The sequence below is a fragment of the Ambystoma mexicanum genome, chromosome 9 (assembly GCF_040938575.1).
Source record: "Ambystoma mexicanum isolate Mex_15411 chromosome 9, UKY_AmexF1_1, whole genome shotgun sequence".
Classification (NCBI taxonomy): Eukaryota; Metazoa; Chordata; class Amphibia; order Caudata; family Ambystomatidae; genus Ambystoma; species Ambystoma mexicanum.
The window spans coordinates 957,234,566-957,260,861 of record NC_090931.1 but is presented as its reverse complement, the minus strand read 5'-3'; the positions used below and the strand labels follow the sequence as shown (position 1 = coordinate 957,260,861).

Below are 26,296 nucleotides of genomic sequence, written 5' to 3'. Positions count from 1 at the left end.
GGAGAAGGGTTTGAGAGGTACAACAATCACAGATTGGCACACTGGCACACTCCTATCTCCACGCAGGAGCAGTATCACCACGTATCATCGCTCATAGCTTTTCTACCGAGGGAGAGGCCTGAAGAGGGGGTGAGTCAAGTTCAGGGAGGGCTGCACCCGTGCCCCAATGCCTCCGCACAGACCAGGTGAGTCTAACAGGTAGGGATCATTAAGTGCACTGCGCATACTAATCATACTAACGCAATGGCACTTGGAAATGATGTTGCAGACAGGGCCGCAAAAGAAGCCACATATTTGCCATTCTCAGATCCCCAGAAAATGGAAAACATTTCGGGAAATCCATATTGATTTTGTCGATATTATTATGAAGCGTAATTATTACTGTTACATTATAGTCATAGTTTGCCCATTTTCCCAGTGGCCTGAGGTTGGTCTCTGCAAACACCCAGATGCTAAATCTGCAGAACATTTTTGGTGAGGTTGGTATTTCCACGGTGGGCAATTTGTGCGGTCCTAAAGTCTGACAATGGCACACATTTTTCTATGCCTTGTTCTCAGAAATCACTTTGCTCTTAGGGATCAAGCACCGGCTGTGTTCAGTATACTACCCACAGGCCAACGGATTTATAGATCGGTTAAATGGTGTTCTTAAGTTCCAGTTGTCCCAAATGTGTAGTGCTTTATGTGAACATTGGTTTTATTGTTTGACAGTGGTTTTGTTTTATTTAAGGAATCAGCTAGGGAAAGATCTGCACCTGAGCCCTCACAAGATTGTGATGGGGTGTAGGTTACACACACCGTTCTCACCTGCACATACAGCATCAGATGTTCATAGGTCAGCAGAGGTCCTGGGTGAGGAGTTTCGGGAGAACCTTATTGCCTTAACCAAATGTGTCAGTATTACATCTTCACAGGTTGTGTCTTCTCACCAACAGCTTGCAGGAGGAAGCAGCACAGAATCTGATGATCTGCATAAGCAACCATTGCTCCCCAGGGACTTGATCTTTATCCATTCCTTTGTGCCATGCTGGAAAGAGCAGTGTTTCTATAAACCACACTGCGTGATTTTAGCTACAACTCCAACTGCTGTGAAGGTGGAGGGCAGTAAGAGCTGCGTCCATATCAGCAATGTAACACGTGATGCCAGCACCCCTCCACCAGCACAGGAGCAGGCTCAAAGTTAAGTAGGCCCCAACGATCTGCAGTTAATTCCAGTGGAAAAGGGCAGAGCTAATGAAATATAAGACTAACGGGGGAGATCCCAAAATCCATTCCTTATGAGGAGTGGATACCTACCTTGGTTTTGGGAAAGACAAATAGTTACTATAGAGAAAGGTAGGAGAACGGTTTTGGTCAACAGTTATACCCTATTAAGGCGAACTACATGCATATTTCACAAAAATATATTTATTTTAATAATTTCAGCATAAAATGTCTCAAAATAGAGAAAAAAGTACATATTCATTACATTCATCATAACACTCTAAGAATAGAATTATTAGAGTTAAATAGTAAATGCATTGCCGTTATAAAAATCTTCTTTTAGTGAAGCTTCACTCAGTATTAAGAAGGGCATTCATATAGAGGCTTGTTTAAGACTTTGTGATGGCGGTAGTCGTTAGCTTTTATAAGCATCTATACGGTGTTTAGAAAAGGCTCCCGCTTACCTGTGGTTCCGACGTGGTCTCTTTTAAATACTCGCAGCGATAGTTTTGCTCGGTTATGGATAACCTGGCCTTTTCCACTGATCCTTCTAATTTTATGAATCTTTTCATAGGAACCCATAGAAGAAACCTTCTTCTTACCAGAAAACTGTCCAAAAATCGTGGGCTTTTCTCTTTCCTTAGAGGGCTCTACTACACTTGGGAATTCAAGTAAATTTGGTTTAACGCTGAAATTTGGCCACACACATTTATTGTGTTTAAAGAATACAAGCACAAGTGCTGATTCTTTTTCCTCTGGTTTTTTGTCAACAGTTACCCTTCTTAATACTGAGTGAAGCTTCACTAAAAGAAGATTTTTATAACAGCAATGCATTTACTCTAAAAACCACTAATGATTACTCCTGAAGAAAGTCCTACCACCATCTGGAGGACTGAAACATGTGAAGTCTATAGTCTAGAATTAATACTAGACTATTAATAATTACCTGGAGATTGTAAATGATCTAAAACTGTGTCCTATAGGCCGATCTAGTTATCAATGAGAGATATAATGTAAATTTAGACCCAATAGTAGATAGCATGGTTTTGCAGCAGTTAATAGCCATATGAAGAGAGTTGGGAGAGAGCGATCTGTAGGAATTTGCTACATCTGCTGTCTCACCCTCCTATGCTTCAGGTGTTTATCCCAGATGAAATAGAGCTAGTAGTGGCACAGTGTTTAATGCCCCTAGCTTTGTGCAGGGTCTGAGGACAGTTTCAAGGGCAATCAGTCACAGCATCTATTTTACCTGTTGTACGCAAAGAGTCCAGTTGAGTTTAAAAGGACCCATTATCAATAACCAATGGGAGCAAGGATTGAAGAGTTGCAGAGCTGGAGGGATGAGGGTATTCTCAGAAGAAGGGTTGACACATGTAAACCAACAATGTGGAAATGTGTGGCAGAAATATTTAAAGTATCTGACAGGCTCCAGGAGCCAGAAAAACCTGTTACTATATAGACTGCCATTTTATATTGTGTTTTAAGGGCGATGACACAGTGCCTGTTGGCACAAATGGGAACTGCAGCCACACGCTTCGCATCATTGATCTGGCTGGAGGTACAGTTGTGCTTCGACATTTTTCGGACATGTGGTCAGTACGCCTACAGATATTTACCTCCAGCCTGGATCAGTGTGCAGTTTCACCACGTTACATGTGCCTGTCCTTGTTATTCATGAGGAACATTTAATCTTCGCCCGCCCGATGCTCAAAGTCACATCTGTGCCCCTTTTGTCCTTTGCGTCCCCTGTATCATCGCACATGGACACCCCAATGACTCTGTCTGATCATGGAAAGGAGGGACTATTGCGACGGACCAGGTGGTCAAACTATCATTGGGCGTCATCTTCAAAAGCTTTAATGGACTTTCCAGAACAGCATATTTGTTTAGACATATGGAAACTTTCTTTCCTTCCCTCCTGGCACCTGGCATCCAAGCTGCAGCAAACGCAAAGTGGCTCTAGGTGGCCCGGTATGTACTCCTGTTTGTGAATTTCTCTGAATCAGCTTTCAGTGCCATCAAAGAAGAACTGCAAGCCCTGAGGTTCATAGCCTTGCAAAATAGGCATATCCTCCACCTAACAGTTACAGAGGGAATGGTCTGTCAGAAGATAGGGAGCACTTGCTGCACGTTTGTGCCTCCTAATGATTCGGAGAATGTGACTCTGATTCAGACTATTTCCGATTTGCACAAGCTTAGGGTGGTCATGGAGAACGAGGGAGGAATCACAAATTACCCTTGGTTGGACTCTCTTTTTTTCTTCTGTGGCATCTTGGATGAGCCTAGCCATCAAAATGTTCATGCCCATTTTTGTTTTTTTCCTTATTCTTTTTCGTCCTTCCCAAATGCTCTAACGATGCTCTTCTGCCCAGGTACCGAAAGCAGCTGCCATGATGACTGACACTGTCCAAGTCTAGAATCACTACCATTTCATATCACATTGGGTATTCAGACTGAAGCAGTCTTGTGTCCTCCACCAAATGGGGATGATTGTAGAGCAGCGGGTAGATTGCGGAAATGGTTAGGGGTGCGAATTGGGTTTGTTCAGCAGAGGAGTATGCCCATATTGGGACCAATGTGAGAGGTGATTGGAGGGTTTTTCCCTGAGAAAATGGCTTTAAGGTACAAGAACTTGGATTATTAGTTAAAGTATTAATTAAAGGGGGAATGTTGGGGTGGTCAGGAAAGGTTACAATGAGACAGAGGGGTTCACGTTCCATGCCATATTAGTCACTGGGGATGCTGCAAAGTTGGCACGATGTTGCAATTTTATATGCATCTAGAGTAGTTAATGAGAATGGGATATGTGTTACATTAAGTGTTGCTTTGTGTTTAAGTTGATACATTTGAGATGTGTACATGCGCAGCAAGATAAATGTCAAACTCTCCAAGGAAATATAAATACAATCTGGGTATGGTGTGCCATGAAGCCTCTAGAAGCTGGGCAACTAGGAGCTTCACAATGGGCATGCGAGAAAGGAGATTTGTCATGAAGAAACCACTGTAAAGAAGACAGTAGTTGTAAACATGCATGCACTTAAATACATGGGGAATTAACAAATCTATATGCAGTGTGCTCTTGTTATAAATTGGTTAAACTCTGCAGTCAGGGTTTGCAAGGTGAATTCTGAGTGTCTGAAATTGCTTGCTTGGCAAGGATTCAAGGACTGCAGAAGGGCAGCCGCAACAGTAATCAGATAGTCACACACAAGCAGGCTTGGGGGTTTTATGGCTTGCCAGTATCACAGAGAGAAGATGCAATCTTTTTGTTTTTTAAACAAACATTTTATTGGAGTATTCACAAACGGAGAAAAAACACATTGACAATAGCATCATACTTCACATCAACAAATTGCGATCATTGATCCCCATTCTTACGCTAGTTGAGAGTTCAGCCTTGGAGCTAGCGCGTTAGGGGACGTCTTCTGGTAAGGCATGGGAATTGTTCAGCGTAGTCCATGAATGGCGCCCATGTGTTCAGAAAATAGTTCGGATTTCCTGCCCGGATGGCCATAACCTTTTCAGCCACCACAATTTCCAACACTTTGACCACCATAACGGTATAGAGGGGCCTTCCGCGTTTTTCCAGAGCCTTGCCATTGCCACCTTTTCAGCTAATAGGAGATGAGTGCATAGCTGCAATCTCTGACCCAGCATGGGGAATTCCCCACCCCTAGTTTCTCCCAGGAGCACAACTCCGGGATCCAACGGTAATGTCAATCCAGTAATAGCTTTTATGTGCTCTATAACCTCCCTCCAATAGGTCTCAGCCGCGGGCAGGACCACATCAGGTGGAACAGGGAACTCTGAGATGAGCACCCCTGCCAACAGTTTGGGGGAATGTCAGGATTGGCTCTATTTAATTGCACTGGGGTGATGTAATATCTACAGCAGAATTTATATACTCCTTCCCTATTCGAGATACACTGTGTGCTTTTATGCAGCCTAGTCCAAATCTTTCCCCAATCCCCAAGCTCTATTTCCCGACCTAGGTCTCTCTCTCATTCTAACATGTACTTTTCCTTTTTTGATGGGTCCGCTCTGTCCAACAGGCGGTAGAGTATTGAGATTTTGCCTCTCGGGGCGGTTGATGTCAAGGAGGTCTCGAGTGCCGTGAATTCCCTTGTCCCCTTCACCCCAACTGTTCTATGGGAGGCCCAGTGGCGGAGTTGGGCATAATGGAATCTCTCAGTCTCCCGACTCCGAATTTTTCTTTGCACCTCTCAAATAAGATGGGGGCCCTGTCCTCAAAGAAGTCCGACAGCTTTCCCAGCCCGCCCTCCTTCCATGATGTTAAGCCATGCGGGGTAATCCCATGTGAGAAGTCAGGATTATTCCAAATAGGGGGGGAAGGCCCCAAGTGGCCCCCGCAGCCCCACTTTCGGGCTGCTGTCTTCCAGCTACTGACGGTCGCGATTGTTGCCGAGAAGGGTTTCTGGGTTATGTTCTTTTTTACCGGGGGCCTGTGAGGGAGCTCTACTGGGGGAACCGGCCACCAGGCTTCTTCCAATTGTTCATGGGAGCTTGTTATTTATTGTTCAGGGGAATCCAGCCATTTGATTTTGACCAGCAATAGACCTGTGGGAAGAGACGTCTGATGCCAGAGTTGACCGATACTTCATGAATTTTTATTGTTTTCTCAGGATGGGACCAGGGGCGATGCGTGTTGAGTTGGTAGTCGTTTAGATTAGAGTGTTCCGGAGACACCAGCAAGTCGAGATGGGCATCTCCAGTTGAAAGGGAACCTGTTTATTCTTCCCCTCCCATATTGTTTGAAGTACTCTTGCAAACCATGTGCAATTACGTCTGGCGTTAGGAGGTCTCAGGCTAGCTAGGGCTAGCAGGGACTAAAAGCTGGTGTGTTGTACACATGAGCTGAAGATGGTAGTTAAGTTAAATGTGACCAATGAAAACGGGGGAATTGGAGAAAGATTGGATTTTTTTGTATAGATTTTGCCCAATCATGTGTGGTGGGAGGTTTGTAATAAAATATATGGGAGCGTTTTAACTGTTGCTAAAATGTATATAATATGTCAACTTGTATGGTTGAGGGAGACTCTGGTTAGTTTGACTCTATAGAATCATCTAGCCCCTCAAGGCCAATTGTACAATAAACTTTCTTTACCTACAAACGTGCACTTGCTTCTTAAGTGGTGGGCCTGCTCTAGGTTAAGGTGATTAGAGGCCCATCTGCACACTCTTCACCTGATAAAACCTGCCTTTTCCATTCCATGTTTGCTCAGGTAAAAGCTTGAATTCTTGAATACATCATAGACACTGTTGCTTTACTGCTGTAAATCGGATCATATTTTGACAAAGCGTGGATTATGAAGGGTTGTGTGTCTGAAGAGTGTTGTGAGAATAAACATGGCCACCATCATAATTTTAAGATTTTTCAGAAATAGTGCCACACACACGCTTGTTCTACTTTAGAATGTGTTCACTGCACCTCGCAGATACAAATACCAGACGTTGCTTCAACTGAAGTGATGCACACCTGGCCCGCACTCCTTTAGCGGTTGGTTTTCAGGAGGACCAAATGTACCTAATAAGCGTTCCATGCTGGGTCAGACATTCCAAAGGGCGGTCCAGTGTATTTTTTGCCCTGGAACCCTTTTTCAAAGTAGAAAAAGGAGCATTTTGAGGTACATTATTGACTTTGTGTTTCTGTCTTTAACATTTGTATTATATTTCTATTAAAAAAGTACATTTTATGAGATAAATGTATACCGTTTCCCAGATCAATGCTATTGACATGTGCCCCCAAGCCCAGAATTTACTGCTGACAGCCGATATTAACAATCTATAAACCTGCTGTTGGCAATTCACAATTAAGAATGAAGGATGCAGGTATGGATAAGGCGGCAGGTTTCAGTTAGAGCAACCAACCTGTCTCCACCCATCGTGCAATCCCCTGAACCTTGGGCATGTCCCCCAGGCAATAACTCTCTTAGGGTACACGGGCTGGAACGAGAAGCTGTGACCTATGTGCTGGCTGGGCTATCTGAAATGGTGTGTGAGGTAGAAGAAGAAATCTATCCAAGAAAAATATAATTGTGCATAGTGTTGTGTCTCATGCATCATACTGGAGCACAAGGGCTCAGAATATACTGCCCAGAAACACAAGGTGGCTCTGCAATATTGCACTGACTTTCCAGTGCTGATTGCTTCCATTGCTCACCTTAGTGACAACACAAAAGCTTTAGATTGCAAAATTGCATTGTAATTAATCCATCCACCCCAAAGAGTGACTGCCATGCCGATTGCAAGCAGGTAGAATACACTATTTGCCAAAAATCACAAACCTACACCTCCATACATGAATTCCTTTTCTTGACTCCCCATGGAAGACCAGATCTTACATTATACTGCACAATCATGATCACACAGCTGCATTTAACAAATCATTCCAGCTACCAGTGCCAATTGATCTTCTTTCCGTTCCTTAGAGCTCACACTATTCTGCCAGGTAGGACACCTGTGATTAAGGAAGATGGCAAGACCTCAGAGTCTAGGTCACCTTTTTATTTTGGGTATGGTTACAGTACAGTTACAGTAGGACTCAAGTGCTAGAGTGGTTCTCTACAGTTGGGTTCGCATTAACCGTGGGTAGTTCCACAATGTCCACCCCCTTCCTTCTGGGATTCTGGTCCCCTCCACCTTTCTGGGAAACACTCATTTTGTTGTACCGTTGATGATTCCCATGCTCTTCTCTGGTGACTGAGTAGATGCAGGATTTTTGTGGACCCGAACCTCTAGACTGTCTAGTGCAAAGTCTTGACTGTGCTGAGGCCACAAGAGGAGTCTTTGAGATCATGTTCATGGAGAGGTAGTCCTTCAAGCCTGCTATTCTCTGGATCTATCCATGATGTGTTTGCTTGTTTGGGGCGGTCACTGAATTCACAAGCATGTCCACAGACCCTATGGACAGGTCAGCGAACCTTGCAGAGTCAGCAAAAAGTGGATCACAAGTGCCTTTCTAATCACTTCCTTTGAAGTTTTAAGCAGACTAGATCATGTGTTGATGTCCCCTGCATGGGCAGCACACCTGATGGGTTTGCTAAAGTTGTTTGCAGCTAGGGGAGCCTGTGGAGTTTCTTGGGCTTAGCGACTGGCCCTTAGCATGTGGCGAGGACCATGGGAGGGTGAAGAGGGAGGCCTCCTCATACTGCCCTGGGCCCATCATGTACTGGTTTGCGGAGGCACACGCCCCATGAGTAATCCTCAGAACTAGGCAGAGGACTTTGTCAGAAAACTCTGCCAAAAATCACAAACACACACTGCAACACGAATCTCCCCTACATTTACCAGTAGTAGATTATTAACTTTCTTCCTCATGGAACGCAAGAGTTAAGTGTCTATGGTGTTTGCTCAAGATTACAAGGCTTCATTGCAATGACTCACTCCATCTACATGTGATGATTGCTTCCCTTTCCTTTCCGTATATCTAGAGCTCTGAATATGCAGTTTGTCCAAGTTCCTATGGTGTTCCTTTTCACAGTTAAGAATACCCCACTTTCTACAGGTCATCACATTGTAATACCTCTCATGCTATGATTTAAATGCATATGACATGGTGCTTTTGTCATACAAATCCGAGTACCTTTCTTGTATTTAATCAACAATTAATATAACTGCTTGTTTATATTTTGGAGAGGTTTTATGATTTACAATTAAATGACATTGTAGTGTAATGTATCCAGTGCCATGTTCCATGCCACCCATGTGCCATACAGTTTCATAACCACAACACCAAAAGTAATCTCTTATTGTTGAACCATTTTTGCATGTAGAGAAGTGGTTGGCGTCCTGTAAAGCCGCATTCATACACTGTTATTCTACAACTGGAGTGCTGTCTACGTTGAAAGAAATATTTTGTGTCTTTTGCTTTGGTGATTGTGTTTCTCTTGTATGTATGAAAGTAAACACGTAGAGATCGAATCTGTCTCAACCAGTTTTATTGCCGGTCTTCCTGCCCTGAAAAGCCATAGGAGAGGGACCACTAATGACAGTATCTTGCAAAAGCATTAATCTGTAACCAAAAACGCTCTCCTTGAATATATTCACTATATATATATATATGTATATATATATATATGTATATATATATATAAAATACACTATAAAGTATCATTACATTACATGTTACAGTTCAAAGATAAAATTCAAACAGAGCATAACAGTGCTTTGTTCGCTACTAAAAGATGTCACACAAAAGGATGGACCATTTATCACAGAACTGACATGACACACAAGTAACAAGAACATTGTCAAACATGTCCTACAAATCCAAAATGGCGCCCATGAAAATGCTACATTAGTGAAGATGCAACGGCCAAATTAAAGACCCTTTGTGCATCACAGAGCAGCTGATTGTTATGCAATCGGGCCTCGTTTTTATGTTTTTTAACCAAATTATAATGCATAACAAATGTGGAAAAAAACATCAACGCATCAAGCAGCATGGAAAAGGGTTACTACAGCAACACTGGACAACTCCCGAACGTACACGTTTGTGCTAGCTTCTACAAAATGCCATACTCTCTACATACAGTGCTTTCACCACATACACTGTTTCTGCATCAAGGATAGCTCTGGGAGAGAGTGCTGAAGCTCTCCATAGCCAGAGTTAAATCATGTTTGGGTTGAAATTGATAACAAACCCATCAATTGTTGGTGAATAATCTTGAACATCTGTATTTTCGAAGCATTACGATTGGTTTCATATCAATATCCAATGTTGTTCAAAGATGATAACGGACTGATAGTCACATAAAGAGTGATACTAAATCAACACAGCGGTTGCAGCGGTGTTCTCCGACACTAACCTGATTTGACAATAAAGAGCCTGGAAGGATTGCAATGAGTTGCAGCACACATCATAAATCACCGCTTTCTAACTTTCTCCTGCAATGATAGCTGCATGAAACGTTCAAAACAGTCATTCTTAAAAACGAGCAGAAACTATGAGTCCGTTCGTTTTCAAGCCCGTTGATGTGTCCTTTGAATCAATGTGTTTTCTTTCATTGCTAGTTGGGTCTCAGAAGAAAACGAATGCAAATACAAAATCCCTTTGGAAGGTAGGTCTCCAGACATCAGAAGGACATTTAATTTAGGACTTCCCATAGACCCTGCAATGTGAAGCCATCCTTCAGTTTCTCAATTGCCAGACCGAGTTCTTCCGAGAAAACTGGTTCCCGATCTTGTTGCTAGTTTACAGAAAAATCAAACAAAAACAGAAGGGTGTTAGATATTTTCACTGCTGCGTCTGAAACACAATTTGACAAGAAAACACAAGTAAATTAAACTATGAAGCAACACACATAATATAGACGTTTCCTAACTGCCTGGGTATCCGGCTGCAGGCTGGCAGGAATGGCATCAATTCATGAACTTAATGCTGTGAGTTTCATTTTTTAATTTTTTAATGTTTGTATAGTGCACCATTGCCCTTAATTGCCTTTGCACAGCATCCAGTGGAGCCACCGCTGTGCCACTAGTTTTTAGGCAATGCTACTGTATGGGACTATGGGAGAAAATAAAATATTGTTGATGATGGTTTGGTTGGCTCTGTGAATATTATAGAGCAAGAACGTAGTACTCGAAACAGTATTTGCCCATTTTGCCAGCTGAAGAATTGCCCCAGTAAAAAAAGCTGTTGTTGACATTCCCATTTTTAGTATGGGCTATTAGGTGTTGCTTGCGACCCCTGTAAGCCTAAACGATTGCATTAAAGATGGGGGAGAAATGGCATATGAGGAGGGACACACAGCTTGTAGGTGTTTGGTTATTTGCTCACCCGTTAACTGCCCATGACATGCTAATCCGAATGGCCATTCCAACCCAGTTCCTGCCCGCCCAAAACTTCTCATAGGAACTCTTTGAGCCCACTTTAATCAAGCCTTACCATCAAACTTTGCACTCGAAGTGTCTGCCACTGTTTTTTTTCAAAACAGTCTTCAGAAAGGTCATGACTTAATTGGAGTTGTAAACCTGATAAAGGTGTAATAAAAATGTCTTATCAGGTTTGTCTTCAGCCACTCGATTTACAAACACTCTGAAGTCCTGTTAAAAACAAGTATCGGCAAAGCCAAGAGTCTCAGCTTGTCTAGAAGTATTTGTCATTTGCCAGGCATTGCTATTAGATTCACAGGTATTCTCATCACTTTGCACCTGCTATCATGAATGGCCAGTTAATACCACTACGGCTGTGTCTGGCAAGTGCCTTTCCCACACAAAAACCCAACCTGTTGGCTTTGCCAGTGCTTCTTTTTACTTAACAGCGAAGCAGGGGATAGGAGATGTACAAAGCAGGGGGCATACACAGAAAGCGTGAATGTTGCCATATTGCCAGAAGCCTTCACAGGCCACATTCTACAGCCAGCCACATCACCTAGAATCGCGAGAAGCTCTCAAGTCATTTTTCACGATCCTGTCGTCTTACCCCTTCCTCTCGCCCAGAGGGGCGCGAGGTATCACAATTCATCCTTTCTGAACAGGTGGAGCTGACAGCAGGTGTAGGATCACGGTGCATGTTATAAATGAAACTGTGGTACCACAGCTTCTAGAGGGATTCCGGTGGTAATGCATGCAAAATGTGCACAGATCATGCCTCGCGGCTTTACCACGAAACACAGCAATGGGGACTTGCCTCTGGAACAGATGTGAAAAGGGGCAGCGTTCTTATAGGGGGCACCAGGGTGCCGACCCCATTAATATGTGGAACCGCAAAACAACACATTCAGGAACAAAGACATTTGCATATTCCCTGACACCATGATGCAAAGGCAAATAATCTAAAAGGGATTTAGACGATTTGCCCATGCAAAGACGTGGGGTGTTCCTAATAGCCTGCCCAGCGCTGTACACGCGGAAGGGATGGAGAATAAGATACCCCGGCCTTCATTCGTGCCCCCCTCTGTGACCGCATTAAGGGGAACGTCTGGTGTCATCACGGTCGCCAGTCTCCTTCACAGGTGCAGGCAAACACAGGTCATCGAAGGTGCTGAATGAGCAGGGCCAGGGAGGAGTGGAGCCCTTGAGCCCCCGGCTTGGACCTGGTGGCGCCTGCAGGGAATACGTGCTGGGCAGGAGAACACTATCTTGGCTGTGGCTCAGGTAAGTCTTTAAAATAAAAACCGAACATGTTTACGCATGTCTGCGTGCATGTGCTTGTGTGAATGCATGCGTGGAAGAAGTGCCCATTTATTTGAAAGAGGGTGCAAGCGTGTGACCGAGTGCTGTGTGAGTGGACGCTGTTGATTAATAAAAGTGAGAGGCCATCACGAGAGGACTGCTACCCGCGGCCCATCACTGCCTGTGAAACCAACCCTACCGTGACAAGTCAACACAAACCAGGGAGAATCCTAACCCACGACTACATACTCAACCCGAGAAGATGGAGTAATGAGCCGACTACATACTCAACCCGAGAAGATGGAGTAATGAGCCGACTACATACTCAACCCGAAAAGATGGAGTAATAAGGCTCAAAGCTCAGTATCCAAAAATAACAGCAGATGGATGAAATCGATCAGCAAGAAGAAGACAGACAGGGAGAGGATAGCTGCTTTCAGCAAGTTGACAGACAGGTATAAGCAGATGTTCACATCGGGATCATGTGCTGCATGTCTTCCTCGTGAAACAAGAGAGACCTGGAGCTGTACGTTTTCGCTCAAGGGTGATGTTTGTGCTTCAATTCAATTCACCACCTTCACCTCCGACCTCTGACCTCCACAACACTGCTCACGGCCATCGAAAACATGGATGTCATCCCACTTTCTTTCCCTCAATTCTGACAAGACCGAAGTGCTTTTCTTCCCTCCTAACACTCTCTCACCCTCCCCTCCTCCTTTCATCCACTCCCCCCGCCCCTTCCAATCTCCCCACTCTACCCATGCCCGCAACCTTGGCCTCCACATTGACTCCTCTCTCTCTCTCCTTCTCCACCCACATCTCTCTCACCTCTCGTACCTGCCGGTATCACCTCTTCAACATCCGCAAGATCCTATCCTCCCTCACCTTTCACACCCCTAAACTCCTAATCTCCTCCCTTATTTTCTCCCGCCTTTTCTACTGCTCCTCTCTTCTCTTTGGCCTCCCTACTTCTCACCTGACTCCCCTAAAATCCATCTACCACTCCTCCATCTGCACTCTTTGTCTTCTCAGCCCTCGTGACTCTATCTCTACCTCTCTCTCCCAACTCGGATGGCTCCCATTCCTCTCTCAACTGAAATTTCAATTCCTCTGCCTTGTCTATAAATCTCTCCATGACCTAGCCCCCCCTTATCTCTCCTCCCTCCTCTCCTTCTACTCTTCCCCCCTGCTCAGCTGACCAACATCTTCTCAATGTACCCCCAGCCCCTTGTGCCTCCTCACGTTTCCGCTCCTTCCAACTCTTGGCCCCCCTCTACTGGAACTCCCTACCCCTCTCTATCCGCTCCTCCCTGAAAGCCCTTCTCCACCACCCCCCCTGACTCTCCTTCCCTCCCATTCCCCTATCCCCACCCTCCCCCTCCCCTACATCCCTACGTCCTCATCTCAAACATTGAATGTACCCCCGTCCTCTTCAATACCCCTGACTCCTTCCCTAACTCTCCCCTCCTATCCTCTACCCATCCTCTACCCATACCTTCCCCCATCTTCCTCATCATTTCCCTGACCTCATACAGGAAGCTGTAACCACCTACGGGTGTCATACTCCCCAGTGAACTCCCCTCCCCTCCTTCCCCCGCCTCCTACGGAGTTAATTGTTCCATATACTGTACCACTGATTTGTTTCAATTTTGTAAATTTGCTTCTTCTCATGTACTGTTGTTATTCTGTAAAGCGCGTTGGTGTAAAGCGCTATATAAACTCAATAAACAAACATAATTCTTCTTGGGGGGGGGGTGTGGTAGGGATACTTTTGACCACACGCACACGATATACATAAATAAAGATACATTTCAGGATTGAAATTAGCCAACACACGAATGAGTTTTTATAGTTACAGAACTGCCCTTATTGTCCAAGACAAACATGTTGTTACAATGACTGGTACTGTATCCTTATTGGACCAAGCCATCATGGGTGTGTTCTTACACGTATAGTATTGAGATACTTGAGCAAAGCCAAGGCATGAGTGCTTGCAATGGCTGGTGGGTAATGCCATCACAGGTGTGTTTTTAAAGTTACGGTATTGGCATCACTGAGCAAAGTCAAGAATGTCTTGCATTTGCTGGTAATGCCAGGTTTGCAGCTCTGGTCTTGGCATTATTGGGCAAAGTCATCAGTTACAGTACTGGCATTACTGGACAAAGCCATTACAAGTGTCTTCTGACAGTGTCTGTCTGGCAGTACTGGACATCTTGGACAAAGCTGCCAGTGGAAATACTGGTATATATTCTTTGCACCGACATCCTGAAATTTGAGCTGAAATGCTTCTGCTTGCTGTTGGTGACCTGGTGTTAGGACCGTTTTTCTGAAGTCCAACTAAGGGCTTAGTAAAACCATTCAACTGAGGCAGTACAAGACTCCACTCTTAGTATAAGGCTGTACCACCTGAGTATATGGTAGCGTAGACAGAGCAGCCAGGCTTATTTTAGGAGGGAGACAGGACTAAAGAATCAGTTCACATGAAATTGTAATACAAATGATCCAAAGTAACACTGAAACACTTTGTATTGTAAAAATAAAGGATGTATTTAAATACAGGTAGGCCCAGATAAATCCAGGGGGTAGGTAAGTGCTAACACATTATATGAAATCACAATATAAAACACAACACTATACTTGAAAGTACACATACCCAAGTATAGACCTTATTTGAAATACCTAACAGTAGTTCTAGGAGAGTCAAAACCTTTTCATACACATTCAGTATAGGTCAAGCCTATTCTTGGGGAGTAGAAACTAATGGTTACTTTTTACAATTACATTTAGTAATGCAAGGGCAGTAGACCCTTCCAGTTGTATAATGATTCTTAGCACAAATCACTTAGTCAGTCAACTGGACAATATACTTTTGGTGAATAATGGAACACTTATTCTAGGTGCAGTAAAAACACCTATATTTTGTCATAACACACAGTTATACTAGGTGAGTAATGGTGTGCAGTCATAATGTCGACATCAATAATGTCGACAGTCAAAATGTCGACAAATTAATGTCGAAAAACAATAATGTCGACAAACAAAAATGTCGACATTTTTCGATATTTTTTCGAAATTTAATTTATTGTATGAATAAATAAATAAATATATATATATGATGTGTTGAGTATGAGGGGTGGTTGGGGGGGGTGGCAGGGGGGTGTTGGGTGAGGGGGGGGTTGGGGGGGGGGACCCCCCCATAGTAAATACTATTTTTATTTATTTAATTATTGACTAAATAAATAAATATATAATTATGTGTTCAGTATGAGGGGTGAAAGGGTGGTTGGGGGGTGTGGGGGGGGGTGGCAGGGGGGTGTTGGGTGAAGGGGGGTTGGGGGGGGACCCCCCCATAGTAAATGATCATTTTTTAGGGTATTTATTTATTGAATAAATAAATAAATAAATAATTGGTATGTGTTGAGTATGAGGGGTGAAAGGGTGGTTGGGGGGTGTGGGGGGGGTGGCAGGGGGGTGTTGGGTGAGGTGTTGATAGTTTTAAGGGTTTATAGTCATAATGTCAAAAAAAAAATGTCGACATTTTTTTTTCGAAAAAATGACTTTTTACATTATAAGTATAGGATGTCGACATTATTATTTTCGACATTTTTTTTTCGAAATTTTTGTCTGTCGACATTTTTTTTTTCGACATTATGACTATAAACCGTGAGTAATACCTAAGGATGTAATATACAATTACAAGTGCTTTTGAAATCAGAGAATCCCAGATTGAGGTAAGCAGTAACTCTTGTAACTTATTTTTGGATGTCAAGCAGATAACACAAGGTAAGTAAAACCCACATACTTTGTTTAACCTCACAATGAAGGGGAAAGTAAAACCCAATGTCACACTTTACTGAATGACTCAAAGTTATTCTAGGTAGACAACAACCGTATACAGACTTATTAAGGACAGGCTAGCAGCAAGTCAGGGGAAGCAAGACCCAGTTGGGGGACACTCATACAATTATGTTCAAAGGACTAATCTGGTGTAATCACAGGAGAGTAAGATACCTTCACATCTACTTTCTATTGGACGGGCAAAACAGTTGCTAAGGAAGAAAAGATGTTAACCATACTTTTAAGAATAGTGCATCACACATTCAAGATCAGTAAGAACTTTTGTAACTGTTCACTCTTAGAATTACAGTTACCAACCAACTCTTTACAAGTAAGTAACTTTGAAACACTTATTTTCTTTTTTAGGCAGAAGTCCCAATACCTTGAAAGTCTTTCCCTTATTCTTGGAGCATGAGTGTTCTCAGTGGCGGAAAGGGGGTCACTAGAACTAGTGACCAACAGGCAGTGTCAGAATAGGTTCTTTAGTAGCAAAAGTCAGAGCTCCTTAGGAAAACTGGGCAAGCAGGTGAGTACTTTACTTCCAGGGTTAGAAGAGGGCCCAGGGGCATCGGAGAAGACACCCTAGCAGGATTCTAGCAGTGGGACTGGGTGCACTGGATGAGAGGCCTCCCCATCACAGGAAACAACCCACAGCTACACAGAAATCCTAACAGGCTTAAGGTAAGTACATTCCCAAGCCAACACAGTACCTCAGCATTGAAGAAGATTTTGCACCAGGAGAACTTTAGGGTCTGCAGCCAAATACCTGGTGAGTGGATTCCTTGTCGTGGAGACTGAAAACAAGACCTCAGAAGGGACTTTGCAGCAGGGATCGATGAAGAAGGCTCTAGGCAAGGTTTCCCTTGCAGCTGAATGCGGTTCTGAGGATTTGTCCCCTTTTCAAGGAGCACAGAAGAAGACATAAAATCGTGGTTGAATTCTCGTCATTTTAAAGGTCTGGTGAGGGGACTTTTCGAACTCGATTCGTGTCTCTGGAGGTCCACCAGGATGCCCACGGAGTTTCAGCGAGATTCGGAATTCGGAAGACTGTGCACCGCACAAAAGCTTGAGGTCCCAGGGTATTGGGATATTGCAACAACGCACGGTCGCAGCAACGCGAGGGATGGCTCAAAATGCAGGTCTTTTTGAGTCTAGTGGGCCTCACCAGACTCTGGGTCGTTGTTTTCGGAGAGTTCCCAAGTCGATTGGAAAGAAGGGCTACAGCAGTCTCCGGTTACACAGCAGGCTCTCTGGAAATCGTCTCAGCTGTTTTTCCTTCATCTTCCTCTTTGGTTCAAGTTCCAGTGGTCGACATATCTTCAGATTCCAGGTTCGCAGTATTTATCAGGAATTACAGCACAACCTCTGCATTCGCTCCCCGCATTTTACAAGAACGGGCGATCTGGTTATCCAATCAGGACAGCCAGCCCCCCCACTGGGATTTGTCCCCATTCAAGCAAGGTGTAAGACAAAGGGCTGGTGAGTTTTGGACGCCTCCCTCACTTCCTGCTCTCACAGAGACTGGAGCCTGGGCGGGGAGTCCAGGGGGCTCCCGCCGAAGATAAAAATCACACAAAGGAATTTCCCACCCTGGATTTCAGGGGAAGGAACAAGAAACACTAAAATGGGGAAAAAAGAAGACGGGCCATTTTGGTAAAAATTGACCCCCTTGGGTCCCTTTACTGCAGCTGTGAACACAGCATGCGATAAAGGTGCACCAAATTAATACTAGTTATCACTGCCACCAGCCATTGAAGGTAAGCTTGTCACTGTAACATAAATGTTACAGTTTTAAGGTGAAAGGGGATACATTGCATCTCCCCAGCACTCCACATAAGGTGGGGTGTGCTGGTTTCACAGAATACAATGTAAAAGGGATCCAAAGATCCTTTCTACCCTTAGCAACTGTAGTTCTCTCAAGGTTAGCACAAGAAAGTTAAAAGGAGAGCCTCTAGGGCAACCCAGCAACAACAGACACATCTTGCCAATAAATTGTTAAAGAGGATAACTTTAAAAAGATACTATGGAGAGTCTTAAAAATGACACCCATATAAAGAGTTAAAGATTATGTGAGTGTGGAAAATGGTTCCCACTCACTGAGGTATTATGGAAAAATATCCCACTACTAAAGCAAAAAGTTCTGGGGTTGACCCAGGTCAGGAAGAATTACCAGTTCTGTGCAAATCTTACCTAACACTTGGCATCTAGTTTTTTTCCATGTGTAACCCCATAAAACGGATTATAAATTCAGTATCTTTTTACCTATTTATTCACTTAATGTATACTTAAACGGCTCTATTTTAAACAATTTTAAAAAACTTTTCTCGAAAAGGTAGGATGTCATTTTTATCAGGATGATCCTGGGAATGTAAAACGATGCAAGATTCATTATGATTTTTCATGAGTTGTATGTTAGACATTTCCCCAAAAAATAGGGTACACCAATAAGCAGCACTAATGGACAGCTATGGTGTGCATGCATTTTGCAGAACAGTCCTGTGTAGGCTGTTTTGGCCCCGATGAAGCAACTTTTGAAGAGTTCAGGCAGAGGTTTGTTTAGCGCATCACAACAAAAATGAACGAGGATGAAAAACTAGTTGGGGATTGTCAAGCTCAAGCACTGCTTTATGCATCCGATTGTCTGTTATTTAACTATAAACTTAAATTGAAAGGCACATCTGATACATGTGGTAAAAGGAAAAGCACTGTACAGACACCAAGTTAGATACATTGCAATCTGCATTTGATTTAGCTATAGTGGAAACTAGTATAAGGCAGTCCAAAGCAAAAACTCAATTTCACTGACCCTTCCAACAGATGCGACTGCCAAATAAAAAGCAATCGTGAAAATAAAGTGATTTGAAGGTATTACAATCAATGGATCCAAATGGGAAGCCATGAGAATTCTAACCCGTATATTCAAACTCCAACAAGGTGATGGCCTATTAAACCTAATGGCTAACCTAAACAGGTGCAACTGTACTAACGATTTACCTTGATCTGGATAACTGGTTCAACAATTTGCCAAAACTTGAACTGGTCACTCTGTGGTCATGGTAAGCTTTCTGGGTAAGTTTGCTTGCACTTACATTCTAAATTTCATCTAAAACGTTAAGCGCAGGTCATGAAATGGGATGTGCCGGCTGAGGTAGACAAACCCAGCTCACTACTAGGTACATAACTGAACATGTAAGAAACATTTATTGCAGACACTATTGCTGTAACAGAGATAGTTTAAAGTCCTCTCCTGTAAGCAGAAAATCGGAGAACCACAAATGGAGAAAATATGCCAGTAGTTGAAAGCATTGTGGCAATATCAAAATTGTCGGATGGCATTCTGAAATAATCAAAGATGAAGAAAGGCAAACACATTAAGAAGTCCATGTTTCTACTAATCAAGGATGCAGAGCTCTGGCACTTGGCGTTCCATATGGCGGCAAATAGCTTATTCCAGGTCAATCCTATGCTTGGAAGATCCAGGAGGCCACCGATTAGTTGAACTCCAATTCACGAGTGAGTTGGTAAAGGAGAATCAGATAGTTTAGCAGAACATTGAAGGCACTACCCAGTTGAATGTCAAACATGGATATGTTGTGAAACATTCCTATCGCTTACAACTGCATCACAAGCCATCCAATGACACTGAACACGGTTTCACGATACATGATTTGCATTTGTATTTTGTTTATTTATATAGCGCGCCTGGCCCAAAGGCATCTGGGCGCATTTACTTGCAAGTTACAGAATCATCATGTACAGTGAGCATGGAGTAATATACGCGGTTACAGAGACAAAATATACAAAGTTACAAAACATGGAGAGAGGCAGCCATGGATCAATATACATTACAATATTTACATTAGAGTAATGAGTACAGAAGTAATTACAGTGTGTTTAGCCGAGAGCAGGCTGGCCTGGTGAGGTCAGGTAGAGGGCAGTAGAATGGGAAAGCATGTTCAAACAGAGAGGAGTGGCTGATGAAGGATTTACGAATCCTGAGGTGTAAGCCAGCATCTGGCTTTTTGCTTGAAGGAATGGAAGGAGGGTACAGTTCTGAGAGGGTTGGACAGCGAGTTCCATAGCTTAGAGGCGAGGACTGGGAAACTGCCCCCCTCTGCTTTCTGAAGCTTGAATCTAGGTAGTATGAGACAGTTAGCTTGGGCTGCTCTAAGAGGGCGGCTGGATGTGTGGGGGACGAACCGGTTAGCCAGGTATTTAGGGGCCTGGGGATATGATGATCATATTGTGTGTGTGTATAGAGTCAACTACCCTTTCCTCTGAATAAATCATTTTATTAATTTAGATGATTTTCCATTAAATTAATGTGGTGAATTTCATCCTCCTGCACCAACAGACCATTGGCAGACAGCTGTCCCCAATGCACTCACCCACAATCCCCTCGAACCCTGAAGAGTTGACAGTGATTGAAGTTTCCGTGAAAGGACACATGAAGTAGAATTCCAGAAGATAACCGGAACTCTATGCCTACTATTGTAGTGCCATGAAGAGATACAAAGGGATCAGAACAAGCTTTCCCACCGGATCATTATAATGACCCCAATAATTGAAAATTGATTAGATAAACACAGCATTCGAAGCCTTGTGGCAGACCAATTGTGCAGGGGTAATAGGTATCAGAAACCACTGGATCCTCCATACCCTTGTGTCCAAAGATAAGAAGAGAAGCGTCATGGAGAGGCCATTACTTGAATAGTAGTTTAGTTAGCCTTGCTCCCTATAGGGAACTCTGCCCCATAAAAGGAAATCATTTGCTGATCAGCCTAGTTTTCATGGGGGCTCAAATCAAAGACAGGGATTTTGAGATTCTTCTCTCATGAGGAGGCACCAAATGGCAGTTGTGAGATAAGAGTAGAACTCCACCAGCTGGCTCTGAAGAAAAGCTGCCACTCAGGCCAGAAGCTGGCTGAGCTGGTCGTGCATTCAGGCCAAAATAGCAAGCAGTTCTTGTAGTGGTTTCTTCCTGCACCAATCTGGGATATTGACAGCGATTTTATTAAGACTTTTGTAAGGCCACACATTTGTTGAAATTGTATAGCTATGAGATGGGATAAAATGGGTCTGCTGTTATTTTCTGCAACAAAATATCAAGGGAGAATGCAGCATTGTTGTTCTCTACACAAGTTTGACTGCCACTAGAAGAAGTCTCTACATGTTCACGAGAAATTCTTGTGCTCTGGATTGCGTGAAGGCAGATATTGGATAGATGCAGGGTGCAGCATTTTTTATGATGTAGAACACACTTCTTTAGTAGAGTGTGTTCATTGATGAAGGCAGAGAAAAACGTTCTTCCATATGGGAGATCTACTCGCAAGCCCCCGTGGGGCCTTGAGTGGATTAACTCTGTGACAAGTTGAGCTAGCCTTTTCTTTTTCGGAAGTCTGTCTGGGTTTGCTACAGGAGAACACATTGCTTACGTCTTGGTAATGTTTTGTCTGATGGATGTTCCTCCCATGGATTCCTAACCTATGATAATCTATCTGCAGCACAGAGCTGTTCTTCAGAAACCTTTCTGCCACCAGGAGGCAAAGCATGGCTCTCATCGCTCTGCCCGATGCCACTATGTGTCGGATATGATGTTGCGGCCAGTATATGTCGGTTTGGGTTGAATTTCGCACGTCCAATTTCGTCCCAAGATAACTGCTCAAAAACAAAACGCTTGCAGTTCACAACTAAGGTTGTGCTGCAGAGTTTTGTTTTTTCCCCATTTCGGCCCCCTTCCCTAATATTTTGTAATGCGGGGGGACTGCCCCACAACCCCCGTACCACCCCCAAATCCCCCCACCCAGTTTCCCCAACGTGTATCCAGCGACTCCAATCCCGCCACCCTGATCCCGATGTCTCTTTAACTCACCCACCCCAGCCATGCCTAAAATTCACACTGACACATCCACCTCACATACACACACCCCCACCCCTTCTCCAAACGCCCACCTTACCTTCCATACCACAGCCTCTTCCCGTCTCTGCTGTGCGCAGTATACGCAGTCCCCAACAGGCCACCATTCGATGAAAGCGGCCTGTCAGGGAAGTGTTCATGACGAATTCGGACTATCCCATATATAGCAAGGTGCTGTACACCATGACCTCCTCTCTGCCTTTTCCCCCTCGCCCTCTGGGGGAGGGGCCACAGAATGCAAGGTGTACTAGCAATCCACCATGCAGGGCAGATCAGGAGGGTGATAAGGAATCCACGGGAAGAACAACTATCAGAAAGTCCATTACAGAGAGGTAAGCTCGTCTAATGGATTCTTTCCTCCCAAGGATTCCTCATCTATGACAGACTCCCATAGCAGTACGTGGATCTGGAGAAAGGAGAACAAGAAGACACCACCTAAACCAGAAAACACTGGAGGACCGCTCTGCTGAAGCGTGCATCCTGCCCCGAAAGGGAATCCAAGCAGTAATGTTTGGTAAACCGTGCAAGAAAGCCCACGTAGCCGGTTGGAAAATGTCCAAGACAATGACCTCCTCTGTAGGGCAGAGGTGGCAGACAAACCTATGGTCGAATGAGCCCTGAGACGTTCCCAAATCATAGCAATCTGAGATGTAGAGAATGACGCACCTCAACAGGGTCCGTTTGATCACAGCCCTGCCTGCACGGTCAACAGCATAATTCCAGATTTCCCTCGTCTAAGAGACATAGTAGCTACAAGCCAGGGGTCCAGCCGATAGAATTACTCCTCTGTCTGGGTAGGATGAGGGAGAGGACAAGGCACTTTAAGATGGACCTTTTGAGAGATACGGAAGTCCGAGACCACCTCCTTGAAGCAGGAATGTCTCACTCTCAACGTCACCTTCTCTTTGCAGAAAACCAAATAGGGAGGTTTAACAGAAGACATGCGCTCACTCGGTCATCACACAGAAGTGATAGATACCTCAAAAAAACCTTAAGGGTGAGCAACATAGCAGAACATGAATGCAAGGGCTCAAATGGAGCATCCATAAGGAATGCCAACACTAAATTCAATTCCCACGCCGGACCCACAAGCTGGTGTGGTGGAAATGGATTACACTATACCCTGCATAACAGTGACAATTGTGAAGGAAGAGCCTTGCTCAGATTCCTCTTGAAAAAGGAGATAGCGGGCCACGTACCCCCCATTTAGAATGCCGATCTGCAGGCCAGCCCGGACCAAGGAAAGCAAAAAATCCAAAACAGAGGACGTGGGACAGTGTAAAAGGGTCCAGGTCCCTCTTCTGGCAGCAAGCTGAGAATTTGCGCCATCTGCAGACATAAATAGACTTGGTAGTAGGCCTTTGAGTTGAGTGAAGCACGTCCAGGATGTCTTCTGACAAGTATCACTCTTTGTATATCAGCCTCTCAGTAGCCAAGCATGATGGTTCAGCCTGCTGAGTTTCCGATGGAGGACCCGCCTCTCCAACTAGAAGAGCAGATCCACTCTCTTCGGAGGTTGCCAGGAAGGACAGATTGACATGTCCAGCAACCCTGAATACCAGGTTCTCCAAGTCCAGTACAAAGCAATCAAAATTAAAGTGGACCAGAGCAGTCTCCTGAGAACCTGAGTCTATCGTAAGTCCGTCCCCTAGAGCTTCCTCCTGAGGAAATTCCCTCAAGCAGAACACCTTGCACTTCCTGTTCATGGAAGTGAAGAGGTCCACTGGAGGAGTCAGCTAGCAGGAGAATATCTCTTCCAGAATGTCCTGGCAGAGCTCCCACCATTGGGAGGCTGAAACCTGTCTGCTGAAGGCTCCTCTATGACCTTCTCTGTTCCGGCAAGATGAACCACTGTGAGAGATACATGTTGTTCTCCAGAGCCACAACCGTATTGCTTCTCTGCACAGAGGCAAGGACACCACCTCGCTAGTTGAGGTAGTGTATGGCTATTGCGTTATCTGCCAGGAATAGAACACTTTTGACCTTGATAGAGGGAAAGAAAACAACCAGGGCCAGCCCGATTGCTCTCAATTCTACCAAGTTGATGTGCTACCAAGACTCAGAGACAACAGTCTGCTCACCGTCAGATCTGACAGGTTAGCACCCCAATCTTTCAAGGACACATCAGTGACCACTGTTAGATGAGGCCAGGTTTGCAGAAGAAATGCTCCCTTCAACAGTTTGTCTTGCAGGAACGATCATGCAAGGTCTTGAGAAAGTCTGCTTGAGGCCTGCAAAAAAGGTCTGACATGTTCCCCTGAAACTGAGATCATTGGCAATGGAGAAGCCATTGAAGTAACCTCATGGGTAATCAAGCCTCTGAAACCACAAGAATGGTGCTGACACCAAACAAATGTAGGAGGGCAGTGGCAGGAACGTGTTCCTGGGATTAGATGACTTGCACCATCCAGAAGATGTTAGTAACTTGATCATCGACCGAAAAAGCTCTGCCGAGGCAAGTGTCCAAGACTGCACCGATAATCCAGATATACTGGTTTGGCTCAAGGTGAGATGGCTTGATGTTCCGGGAGAAGCTCAAGCTGTGTAACAAGCTGCAAGTACAGAACAAGTATGCCGATGCCTGGTCTGGGGAGAGAGCTTGGACGAGCCAGTAGTCCAGGTAGGGAAAGACATGAATGCCTTTCCTCCTGAGTCTAGCCGTAAACTGACTATCAGCCACTGCCTGGTTCCAAGCACAGTACAGGTTCAATCGCGCCCTTCACCAGAATCTGATAAACCTTCCCAAAAGGAGAGGGTCTGGAGGCAAAAGAGGGCTTGGAGGAGGATGGTCTGGGGGCGTGGAGTTAAAGGGAGACAATATCTCTGGTAAATGACCTCCAAGGGCCAAGCACCTGATGTGGCGCGACACCATTCCGTGCTGAACCGAGAAATTCTCCCTCTCAATGGGGACTGATAAAAGAAGTGCCCCTCACAGGGCTTTCAAACAGGGGTGGCAGAGGGCACAGCTGAGGCAGAGATTCCATTCCTGGGAGCACATCTGTCCCTACCTCTGGGGGGAAAAATCATGATTGCAGTTTGCCTGAGGGCGCTTGACCTCTTCCACAGTGGGCATAGGCGATGGAGGGCCGAAATCCTCTACCCCTGCTAGCAGAAATCGAGGGCTGTTGCAATGTTCTTAGAGGACTGGAACCCAGCTCGAAAGAAATTAAGCCCATCAAAAGGCATATCTATGATCTTCATCCACATGTCCTGTGAAAACCCAGAGGTCTTCATCCAGGAGTTCCTCCTCACCACTGGGCCTGTAGCTATCGCCCTTCCCACACAATCAGCCATGTTCAGCCCTGACTGCCAATCTGATGAGAGATGCCTCTCTGCCATCTTGAACCAAGGCCTCAAAGCTTTCGCTAACCTCTCCATTAGGTAGGTGTTCGGCCACCCCAGACACAGCCTACCATAGGCCAAAAGAAAATTTGGTTAAGGCACAGGAGACCTTTATCGCTCCAAGGACAAGAATGTGGAGGTGAACACTTTCTTCCTTTGTGCATCCAATCTCTTTCTTTCTCTGTCTGGTGGCAGAGAAGGAAACGTTGTAGTTTTCAGGTTGGCAGTCACATCCTGAACCGCAAAGCTACAAGGGGAGGCTTGGGTGGAAAGAAAGGCTGGGTCTAGGCAGTGTTTCGGTCAACCGCTGAGACAGAGGCAGGCTTCTCTCAGGCTTCCAGCACTGGAGTCACAAATCCTGGGTTGAAGGGCAGTAAGGTCTCTTTCCGAGGACCTTCATCCTGGATGTTTCTAGGCTCAAATTGAACTTTCAGCCTGGAAGTATTTGACAATTCTGAGATAGGGGATCTCAAGTACGTGCCCCATGTTTCAGCGCGCCCCGCTGTATGTGCTCACCGAGGGCGGCGTGCACCCTGGTCCAGTCGGCGCGAGGCATCCTCTGGTTGAAACTGCTTTCTTCTCCATTGTGCACACCTAGCAGCAGCATCCACCCTGCCCGCATACACGAGACAGCAGGCTGACAGCCTAATACAAAGCTCAGGAGCGCAAGCTCTATTTTTGAAGATGACTGCCGCCATCATGCATCCAGAGTGCTTGGCCACACCAGAAGAATGGCCAGCATCAAAAAGCAGCGCTCCAGCGCCCCACAGCTGCCCAGCCACTGCTGCACATGATTGGCCTGCTCCAGGGCACACTGAGGATCTGCAAATGCGCTGTATGGCACAGCGGGTCCCCATGCAA

General features: G+C 44.8%; 1 protein-coding gene across 1 annotated transcript in view; it reads right to left on the bottom strand.

The window, feature by feature from the left end:
* Positions 1-10,169: 10,169 nt before the first annotated feature.
* The window catches only part of BBS5 (Bardet-Biedl syndrome 5), a 396,157-nt gene continuing 380,030 nt past the window's right edge, over positions 10,170-26,296 (bottom strand). Inside the window, exon 12 of the mRNA XM_069616160.1 lies at positions 10,170-10,412. Within this exon, the coding sequence (XP_069472261.1) occupies positions 10,311-10,412 (102 nt within the window). The 3' untranslated portion in view covers positions 10,170-10,310. The remainder of the gene's footprint in view (positions 10,413-26,296) is intronic.